This window comes from Euprymna scolopes, chromosome 39 (genome assembly GCF_053919585.1).
Source record: "Euprymna scolopes isolate OS-2025 chromosome 39, ASM5391958v1, whole genome shotgun sequence".
Lineage (NCBI taxonomy): Eukaryota > Metazoa > Mollusca > Cephalopoda > Sepiida > Sepiolidae > Euprymna > Euprymna scolopes.
This window is the reverse complement of record NC_136520.1, coordinates 60429630-60441817: the sequence shown is the minus strand read 5'-3', so window position 1 is coordinate 60441817 and position 12188 is coordinate 60429630. Positions and strand designations below refer to the sequence as shown.

Here is a 12188-nt window from a genome sequence, read left to right as displayed (position 1 = left end):
TTATAGGGTCGAGTTTCAAAATGATACCGATCTCCTGAAAATCCGTTGTCTCTGTCGAAAGTTTTATTCATACATACATGATGATTGCAACATCTTGCCAGACGAGTGCCACTCCCTCAGACACTTAAAGCCCAAAAATTACTTCCATCGCCACAGGACCATTTTTATAGACAAATTCTTGAGGGAGTATCTATACACAGATGATGTTACAGAGTCTTAGCTTTGTACGACAGCCAAGTCTCTCTCTCTGTTCAAAATGTTGAGATCCAGCAACAAGCAAGAGCAAGATAGTCAGCAACAAGTTATACTGCAGACCAGCTTAATGCGGGTACTGGTCTCCCCCTTTATGGTTTTTTAAATCAGAGATTTGCTTCTCCTAGAAAGGTTGCCTTCACCACGGCTTACGGGAGCCCTCTCCACCCCAACACACACACAAACACACATGGTGCTAGCTGGCCGTTGATCCCGAAAAAGAGTTCATTCGCCCTTTGGAAGGTCTTGTTTTTAATCCTCAGTCAGGTCATGTCATATGCTACTGGTACCATGTAACCCAGTACGACCTGCCTCATGGTCGGGTCACCGGCGACTAAACTGGTTCCCCACCAGACTTGTTTGGTGAGGAGGGCGGCTAATCTCCCTGAAGGATTAAAAACAAGACATACATACATACATACATACATACATACATACATACATACATTTAAACAGACAGGTGAGATTTATATAATAGATGACGTTTTTGAAAACTAAATTCGATGCTAAGAGATTTTTTCCATGAATGATAATAAAAAACTAAAAAGTTATATATATACACACACACACACACACACACATAAGAAATGATTGTAAAAATGTATGCAAAAATTAGTACAAATCCAACCATATTCAACCATCAATTTGGCATAAAGCACTCATTCTAAGTTAGTAGTTTATAACTTTGCTCGTTTCTAAAAAATAAAAATTTTAGTGTATACATAAGAAATCATTTTAAAAGTAAAATTTGATATACTTATTCTTTAATAAATGATGACAATATAAATCACATATTTCGGGCGACTCTGACCTTCTTCATTGAATTATAGACATCTTTTATTCATCGAGCTATAAACAATCTCTCCTGGTGTCAAATGTAGACGTTTATTAATGTCTGTTCTGTATGTAGCCACCATGCTGGTACACATGTAAGGGTAACAGATCCAATATTCCTACATTTAAAGACACCATAGGATTAAAAATATAAGAAATCATATAGACATGTCTTACACGTGTTTCGTTGAATAGCGGTAGTCTACCAAACAACTCATTAGAGACAAAAGCATATTCCTCAGAAAAGTTTGTTTGATTTTTTTTTTTTTCTTTGAACGAAAAAGGATTTGATAAGAACATGTTTATAAAAGAAAATGAAGATATTTAAAGCCTTCATAATTAAAAAACTAAAAAAAAAAAAGGTTAAAAAAAAAATCATGGCCAGGTTTATAACCCCCCCCCTCCCTAAAAAAAAATCTCAATAAATTCAAAGAACACGAAGGGAATTCATCTTTTGATTGATTATTGAAAACTGTAATAGCTACGTTCCCAAGAGTTCGTATTTAGGTTAATCTGGACAAATTAAAATATCACATTTTAACGTATTTTGCGCCCGGGCAAAGCCGGATGCCTCGCCCCCTTTCGCTAATTGTAAATAAATAAATATTCATTTAAAAAGTAGAGAAAAAATATTGCAAGTGTCTGATCTTTTAACCTTCGTGTTTTGAATTACAAAATAAACTGTTATTCCGTTTTTGGATTTAAAAAAAAAAAAAAACCCAGCCCGTTTCCCTCCCCCCTCCCCTTTTTTCTGTTTTTTTTTTAATCTTTTTCCCCCCTTTTTTTTTTCTTTTTCTCCCTTTTTTCTTTTTTCTGTTTTTTTTTATTTTTCCCCCTTTTTTCTTTTTCCCCCCTTTTTTTCCTTTTTCACCCTTTTTTCTTTTTTCCCTTTTCCCCCCTTTTTTCTTTTTTTCCCCTTTTTTTCTGTTTTTTTTTCTTTTTTTCCCTTTTTTCCCCGTTTTTTTTTATTTTTTCTTTTATTTTTTTCTTGGTTGTTATTTTTTTCTTTTTTTGGTTATTTTTTGTTTGTTTGTTTGTTTGTTTGTTTGTATCATTTTTGTCTTTCATTTTCTTCACTAAGTGTCCCTTCGTGTCCACATGTGACCCGAGAGACAATTTTTAATTATGTTGGCATTAGCTTCCACGTAAAACTGTATCTCTGGTGATACTCATTATGATCTAACTGCTACGATATCGATTTCTACAGGTGCCCTAAAAAACATTTAGATTTAATGTATTTATTTGCTTCCCCACCAAAGCAAATTAGGCACAAGGCCATTTTTAATGTGAGGTAAAACCAGCTCCCCCAAAAGTAGGTAAGGGGGGGGCACTCTGAGCCAACATCATCTATTTGCACACACCTTTTTACTATGAGCTCAAATGTTGAGGAGACGAATGAGTCTGGCAACAAGACGAAACAAAGGCCATACATTTATTAATAGTGTTGCTGTGGTGATTGAATCGCAAAGTGATTCTTACGAACGCTAAAACGCAAATGGTTTTAATTGCTTATACTCTTCTCTTCTGTTTTGTAAGAACTCGCTTTCCTCTTCACTTAACATGAAGGTATTTTCAGCCAAGATCTAAGATCCAGACAGTAACACCTATACGCGAAAGTCTGAAAATATGAACTCCTTTAAAGCAAGGGGACAGGCATCCGGCCCAACAAAAACGAACCACAAGAACGCATTCTCTGCAAACCATCTCGGGATGGGAGAAGGTGTTCTCTTACAAAAAAAAGTAAAATAAAAAGAACTCCACGACTAGAAGACCGGCTTCGTCTACACACGCAATACAAGAACAAAGGTAACGCGCACACATACACAATGCTAAGCTGCTAAATACACAAATATGCACATATTCACACAACGAACATTTTGACTTATAACTTTGATTCAGTCAAACGCTTTACTGAAACATGTTGAACTAGGAACGTTTTCGTTACTGAAAAATAACTTTCATATTCGTTTTCTGGTATAAAAATGTTTTATTATAAAACAAGCCTGGGTACCCAGTGTTGCCCGAGTGTTTAGAGGTGTGTGTTGAGCAAAAAAAAAAAAAAAAAAAAAAAAAAAAAAAAATTTGGAAGTAGGCAGGATGGCTCGAACCCGTACTGCAAAGGAGGAAAAGAATGTGAAGAAAATGAAGAACAAAAAAAAAACGTGACACCTTTGCCGTTACATCCATCGCTAAACCGAAAGTGGGAGCGCAGGTTTAAATTAAGGCTAGTCAATCGAAAAGAGGGGATGACTTTCCAAAATAATTAATTTTTGTTAAAAGCTACCCCCCCCCCCTTGTAGAAAAGTGCTCAGTTGAGGGTGAAGGAATTAATGTTTTGGGCCAATTTTTGATATTTGTCGTCCGAATAGTCGATCTTCAAAATGATACCAATCTCATGAAAATCTGTCGCCTCTGTCGAAAGTTTTAGGTAGACAAACAAACATGCATGCATACATACATACATTTAAACAGACAAATGAGATTTAATTATAAAATTACTTATTTATTCAATTTCTCTGTAACTTGGTTACCCTTTTATTATTTTAATATTTCATTTTATTATGCATGCTTATATGATTTTTTTATTCAATGTAGTTAAACAAAATTATCATTAGTCGCTACAATAAATTTACTGTTCCAGTCTTAAAAAAATATTGTGAGGCAACAAGACCTCTGGTCTTATTCGAGGCCAATATTTAATGAAAAAGGTTTTTTTTATTAAATAAGCTTTTCATTTAATAAACTTATACTTATGGTTTTTACTTTTGGATATTTTAAAACCTGGAATAAGTATATATATATATATATATATATATATATATATATATATATATATATATATATATATATACACACACACACAAGGTGCCTTCAATAAGTTTGCAAACGTATAGGCACTATTATTGATAGTACACACATGAAACTCTAGTCCTTTTCAAAGTAATCTCCTCCGGCTGCAATGCATTTGTTGTACCGTTTCATCAACTTCTGGAAGGCTCCATTGAAGCCCTCTTGTGTGAGCATGTCAATGATCTTCATCACAGCCTCTTTCATCTCGTCAATTGTATCATAACAACAGCCTCTAAGTTATTCTTGAGCTTACGGAATAACCAAAATTCACAGGAAGCAAAGTCTTGACTATAGGGAGGGTGAGGAACTGTCGTGATCCCAATCTTCGTCAAATAGTCTGTGATCTTCTCCGAGCACCTTTGGGAGAAACTTTATGTAAATCTTCCACATCTTCAGTTCCTTGGAAATAATTGTGTGAACAGTTCCCACACTGACATCGAACTGTGCACTTATTGACTCTATAGAAAAACAACGGTCTTTATGCATGAAATTCTTTATTTGGCCAATCAACTCTGGTGTTCTGACTTCCTCATTCCTCCCACACCTCTCATCATCCATCACAGATTCCCTTCCTTCATTGAATCTCTTATGCCACTCAAAAAAAACTGATGCTCAATTCATGCAAGATGTTCCAAAAACAGTCTGAAGCATTCCATACGTTTCTGTGTCAGTCTTTCAAAGTTTAAAACATAATTTTATTGCATAATCATTCTTCTAAAGTGTCTTCACATCCAGATTGCATTTTTAAAATTCACCAGCTGTGACAATCAGGCTTTAGTAGGCTATCTTCCAATTCCTGCTGTAGCTATTTATTTGAACCTGAAATCATAAAAATTGGTCAGTCATCTCATAAGATGTATAGCAATAACATAGTGAATTTTCCAGAATCTACAATAATTTCAAATGCAAAAAAAAGTCTGGAAACTTATTGAAATCTTGTATATATTATTTGGGTAACATTAGAGATAGAATTGAAACTAAAACATAAGCTCTCCACCCTCATTCCTTAGTCTCTGAACCATGCTCATACGCATAAATATATATATATACACACACACACATATATATATATATTTGTAGTCATCGACATACAGTCCTGTTTTGTTGTATCACAACTCATCAGTGCCGCTAGACTAGTACCTCTTCCAAGCCAAGAATTGAACCTAGAACCGTCTTGTTGAAAGTCGGCAATTTTCCCACTTGACCACGGAAGCGACGCCCGCAAATAACCTGTCTGACTGTCTATTTAAACAAACATCCGGCCACCACTTTTACAGTGCTCAAACCACCTGTTTGTAAACAAATATATATATATATATATATATATATATATATATAAATTCACCTGTTATTCCTTTTTTAAACGATGGAATCGCCCGATCAGCAAGGGCAAGATGCAAGCAAGAAAGCAAGCCAAGTCCACAAAGTTTTATAATTATATAGATATATACAGTTCCAGATTAAAGGTATCCAAGAGTAAAAACCAATATAATGAGGTCATTGAGAGTGTTCAATAAAAAGAGGAAGATATTTATAGATCTGGCTTCCAATGTAGCCGGAAGTATAGGTCACCCAACGAGGTCATATTTTGACCAAAATGATAGCTCTGTTATCGACATGACATAGTGTATATCTATATATATAAAAGGCAAAATGTGTGTGACCATTTCGTGTATGTCTCGCAAAGGCTTCTTTCGCACACGGTCCCGGGGTCGTTATGATCACTTACAACTGTTTATATACCCGCTAGATAATAATATCTACGATTTGGAAACGTGGGTCGCTTCTGCATTTATTTCCGTCGACTTTTATGAGATTCGCGCTATTTCGCTCTGTCGCCTGTTTGTCCTGCCTTTCAGTATAAATAAAGTGAAACTAAATTCAATCCGTGCATTCTCGGCATCGCACCGGGAACGTCCACAAGCAATCAGCTTCGATCAATGTGGGGACAAACTCCTCTTATATCAGACAATTGCTAATCAATCTGGACAATGGTGAGCTGGTTTCCCCTTTCCCAACATCTGCTGGGGAAAAAAAACAGTCAAAGTTAGGTAAACAAACCCAAGTTAATTGCGTGACTTCTATTTGACCTCATTAATTAGGTCAGATAGAAGCAGCAGAGTTAACTTTTATTGCGGCCACGTGTCAATTCTGTTTTTAAATAAATTCAAACATCTTCTGTTGTATGTCACCGTGGCCCAGTGGTTAGCGTCGCACGTTTTTTTTTTCACGCTTTAATTTCCAACTTTGCCTCAAAGGTTCGGGTTCGATCCTCATACTCACCTAACAAAACTTTTTTTATTATTTTAAACCCCCACCCACTCCTGGGGTTTTGATTTACCCAAAACCACACACACCCCAAAACACCTGGGAATCGCCGGGTACCTCCCCCCCCGCTAGTCTATAATATAAATCTCACCTGTCTGTTTAAATGTATGTATGTACGTTTGTATGTCTGCCAAAAACTTTCGACAGAGATGACAGATTTTTATGCGATTGATATTGTTTTGAAGCTCGACCATTCAGACGATAAATATCGAAAAATTGGCTAAAAACATTAATTTCTTTCACCTTCAACTGGGTACTTTTCTACAAGGAGGGGTTGTTTTTTTGCCGATATTTTGGAACGTCATCCCCTCTTTTCGATTGACTAGCCTTAATTTAAACCTTTGCCACTTCCAGTTTGGCGATGGACGCAAAGGCAAAGATGTTACATTTTTTTTTTCACGTTCTTTTTCTCCTTTGCAGTACAGGTTCGAGCCAGCCTACCTACTACCACTTTTTTTCTTTTTTTGCTTAACACACATCTCCAAATACCCGGGCAATGCCGAGAATCCAGGCTAGTTTATTTACTAAAAAATAAATTTTATATATATATATATATATATATATAGTCATCCACATACAGTACTGTTTCGCTATTTCACAACTCATCAGTGCGGCTAGACAGGCAACCACCTCAAGCCAGGATTGAAACCCGACCGTCTGTATGGCAGTCAAGTCTCCTAACCATTACACTATTGGCGGGCGCTGAACGAGTAGTGAATTTAACGATGTTTTTGACATCGTCCGAAATACCGCCGCTCAATTTGTTTACACAAAGAGCGTCGCTTATACGCTAATGGTAATTCATGTATCACTTCTCAATATGCTCAACTCAAGGTGAGGAGCATTATAGTCATCCACATACAGTACTGTTTCGCTGTTTCAAGGCTCATCAGTGCGGCTAGACAGGCAACCACCTCAAGCCAGGATTGAAACCCGACCATCTTGGAAGTTTTTAACTTTTGAAACTTTTCAAAAACTTAAAAATAAAATTGCTTTAGTTCTTCATTGGAAAATTTTTCCACCAGTAAGTCAATAGATTTCATGCAATCACTAAATCAATTTGCTTTCATGACTTCACAATAATCCTAATTTTATTTCAGGGATTATCAGTTGTTTACCATGAAAAACTGTTTTGAGGATTTAAAAACAAAACAGTATACAGTAAAACACAGAGATACAACATTAAAAATGTGTGTAACAAAATACAATACAGTATATAATACACATGTATATAATCAAATAACATTATAAATAACACCGTAAGGTGAGGCAAATATCGTAACCAGGGGCCGGAAAAACATTGTATTCTACATTATAACCTGAAAAAAAAAACGTATCCAAGGGCCACCATATACCGGGGTTCTACTGTATTAAATCACAATAGTCCTAATGATATTGCAAAGACCATCAGTTGTTTAACATGAAAAACTGTTTTGAGGATTTAAAAATAAAACAGTATATTAAATCATTTTTCCCCAGCAGTGTTGATCAAACACCACCTCCCTTAAACACTAGAACAATAATGTTCTGAATATTGGTTCTAGTTTTTGTTCCAGACTAATTAGGCTAACTCATTTATGTTATCAGAAAAAAGAAAATGTCTTCTTTATGTGTGTCGTTCGTCTTTGTCTCCAAAAAGGAAAGTGTGTGTGATATTTATATGATTCGGACGAATCCCTGATACTACTTATCACCCTCCTTTTCTTTGATTATTAACACATTCACTGCCAGCTATAGCTCTATTAAATTTATTGTCGCTGCCAAGCTATTTTTTTCTGAAATTTTCAAATAATAAAGTCAACAAATAATGCACATGAATACAATATGGAATATTTATTAAATTTGTATTTATTTATTTTTAAAGGAATTTTCAGTTTTTTACTTGCTTGTATATTGTGTGTAATAAAATAACTTTTTTAATAGGAATTTGCAAGAATTGCAAGGCCCACCTTTTTTCTATTTTTTTTTTTTCTTTTTTAAAGGAATTGTCACAAGCTACATTTTACTAAAGCAATTGTCAGTTTGCATTTTTTTGTAATAAAAATAACTCAAATCAGCTTTTATTTATAGTGAATCGTTCAGCTTGTATACTTGTATATGTATTTGCTTGGAAAAAACATAATACATGGCAGGGGCCAAATACGAGATAACTCGTAAACATTTTATTCAATATGTGTTATTTTGAGATGCCAATTCAAGTTAAAGACAGTTATCGTACGTGCCGAGCGCACATTAACTAATAGAAAAAGTGAAGCATGCATGCCCCCCCCCGTTCGTGCACAGTGAACGAGGCATAAAAAAATGACTAAGTTCAGCCCCCCCCCCACATTTAGCCCCAAAAGTCCCCAGGAGACATCAAATCCTGTGAAAATTAACAAATGGTGCAGTTTTAGGCCTTAATATATGTAAATTTGAGTTCTTCACCATGCAAAAAAAGAAATGACTAAGACCATCATTTGCACCCCGCCCCATTTAGCCTCAAAGGCCTTAGCATATTTAAATTTGAGTTCAGCACCATGCAAAACTGCTAAGTAGACATACACAGAAAACTTTGGACAAATATGGTAAAATAGTCCCCAAAACGGAGTGTTTTTATTAGCCCTAAAAGAGCCCCTGGGACACACCCAAGAGTTATCGAAAAGTATAGACAAAAAAAATTATATAGAAATCAGTTATTTACAACTTTTCAAAAAGTTTTATAAAAATTCAAGGCATAAATTTTTTTTAATGAGTACAAAAGTGTCAATTTTAGCCATTTTAACTCTAAAGGCACTCCTAGGGGGGCAACCAGAGTTTTCCCGGAAAATTCATTCTGTTACTTTTTTACTCATATCATGTTTAATGTTTGTGCAAAATTTCAAAAAATTCCAAAGCGTAGTTATTGAGAAAAGTGCGAACGGACAAGGGTTAATTTACAGGTCCACCCTCCTTTTGTCGTGGGGGGGGGGCCAAAAATACTACAAGTTTACTCGTAGCGGGCAACGTTAAGTAAATGCCAGGGTGCTAGAATATTCGTAGTTGGCAGCGAATGTGTTAATATTATTTTATTTATATATTTATATTATTATTTACTCATAATATGTTTATATTTATTAATTTTTAAAAATATATAAAAATTAATATACAAGTTAATTTTGTTATTGTTTTTTATTAGTGATAGTAGCAGCATGAGAACGCTGCCAGTGTATTCAATTTCACTTAGCTAAGCAGTAGGACGTTTTCCTTCCTTGCACGCAAATGCTTGCATTAAGTCTTTTTGACAGGATGCATTTTCTTTTTATATGAAATATGATATATTTTTGATAAAAGTTTCATGCACGTAAAAAAGATTCTTCAAAAATATATATATAACGAAAAATAAAGAATAATTTTATCTTGGAGACTTACCGATTTTAGGAACTTCATTTCAGCTCGGCATTTCTTTTCTAGTTTGGAATATCCTTTGATACGCGACAGTTTCCGACAGTGTTGGATAAAGTCAGCTACAAGATCCAAACACACCTGAAGACGAGGGCTTGTAGAAGAATCAGCCATTCCTTAACAGGATTAAAATAAAAAATATTTTCCTTTTGTTTTTGGGGCTAAAAAGTTTTCAAATATTGAAATCGGTACTAGTGCACTTATTGATCCGTGCTGAAATAATAACGTTATTATTTCGAAAGCCATTCTTAACATGGGGAGGGGAGGGGGTGTTTTGTAGCTATTCTGTACTTTAACTTCACAATTTAATAAAAACAGACATCATAAAACTTTAACTAAACTTTAAAATACTCTTTAAAAAATAGCGCGGATCAATAAGTGCACTAGCACCTTGAAATCAACAAAAAAAAAAAAAAAATAGAAAAAGGAAAAAAAAAACGATTTCACTTTTTTGCTTTTGAATTTTTCACTTAATCTTATATTCAATGCTTGAATATTCAGACTACTACGCTTATTTTATTTACTAAATAGCATGTCGCCCAGCATTGTTTTGTTGTAAAATATGCTTGAATATTATATCTTAATTTATGCAAATTTCGTATTTATTATTATATAGCCAATTCTCTATTGATTATTATATTGTACCCAAAAAAGAAATATGACTTGGGTGCCATCAACTAGAACAGAAACCAAAACATGCAGCCTCCCAGCGGTATTCGCTGTCATCTGACCTCAGGACACATGCATATCAAAACTTCACAAATTAATGTATAAATGTATATTTGCGCATGCATAGTAGATACACAGTAAATCGATTTACACCTGCCAAGTTCCAATTTTGCAATTTTTAAAAACCAGCATGCTAGGTCTGCAATAGAGCTGTGGACGCTGTTAGCAGCAGCCATATGACAGATCTAATATGCAAATGACAAAGTCGGCTGTGCTAAGTGACGTCTCAGCAGTAATAAGAAGACACAGGTGGCCGAAAAAGCGAGGAAGAAGCACACGTTCATCCCATGGCCGGAAAATAACAGCGAGCGATCTGTGGGTGACGAGAGCGTCTTAAAAAGACGTGTCAATGCAAGAAATGAACTGCGTAAAGCAAGATGCAATTTGTTGTTGGAAATACCAAGGATAAAGGCCATTTGTTAAAACTGGAAAATTGAGTCGCATTTCTTTCCTCTTCCTGTCCTGTTTCTTTATGAGATTTTCATCTACAATGTGTTGGGTCCTTTAAAATGTTACAGAAAATTATTTTAAACCATTAAAATGCTACAAAAATTTATTTTAAACCATTAAAATGCTACAAAAATTTATTTTAAACCATTATAATGTTACAAAAATTTATTTGAAACCATTAAAATGTTACAGAAGATTATTTTAAACCATTAACATGTCACAGAGGATTATTCAAAACCATAAAAATGTCACAAAAGATTATTCTAAAACAGTATAATGTCACAAAAGATTATTCTAACCCACAAAAATGTCACAGATTATTTTAAACTATTAAAATGTCACAGAAGATTATTCTGAACCATTAAAATGTCACAGTTATTCTAAAACATTAAAATGTAACAGAAAATTATTCTAAACTATTAAAATGTAACAGATTATTCTAAACCATTAAAATGTTACAGACGTTTATTATAAACCATTAAAATTTCACAGATTATTCTAAACTATTAAAATGTCACATAAGATTATTCTCAAACACTTAAATGTCACAAACTATTAAAACGTAAAATTATTCTAAAACATTAAAATGTCAGATTATTCTAAAACACTTAAATGTTACAGATTATTCTAAACTATTAAAATGTTACAGAAGATTATTCAAAACCATTAATATGTCACAGAAATAATTAAAGATTATTCTAAGAGGCTAAAATCACAGATTTATTCTAAACTATAAAATGTAAGATTATTCCAAAACATAAAAATGTCACAGAAAATTATTCTAAACTATTAAAATGTCATAGATTATTCTAAACTAAAAAAATGTCAGATTTTTCTAAACTATTAAAATGTCACAGAAAATTATTTTAAACTATTAAAATTTTACAGATTATTCTAAACTATTAAAATGCCACATAAGATTTTTCTAAACCATTAAAATGCCACATGAGATTATTCTAAACCACTAAAATGTCACAGATTACTCTAAACTATTAAATGACAGAAGATTATTCTAAAACATAAAAATGTGAAAGAAAATTATTCTAACCTATTAAAATGTCACAGATTATTCTAAACTATTAAAATGTCATAAAAGATTTTCTAAAGTACTAAAATGTCACAGAACATTCTAAAACATTAAAATGTCACAGATTATTCTAAAATATTAAAATGTTACAGATTATTCGTAACCATTAAAATGTCACAGAAGATTATTCTAAAACATTAAAATGTTACAGAAGATTATTCTAAAACATTAAAATGTCACAGAAGATTATTCTAAATTATTACAATGTCACGTATTTTTCTATACAATTAAAATGTCA

The 12188-nt window shown here is 33.6% G+C and overlaps 1 protein-coding gene across 1 annotated transcript in view; it reads right to left on the bottom strand.

The window, feature by feature from the left end:
- Nucleotides 1-12188, bottom strand: part of LOC145263803 (UPF0415 protein C7orf25 homolog) — a 707479-nt gene that overhangs the window by 659895 nt on the left and 35396 nt on the right. The window contains exon 2 of the mRNA XM_080120866.1: nucleotides 9652-9800. Within this exon, the coding sequence (XP_079976992.1) occupies nucleotides 9652-9798 (147 nt within the window). The 5' untranslated portion in view covers nucleotides 9799-9800. The remainder of the gene's footprint in view (nucleotides 1-9651; nucleotides 9801-12188) is intronic.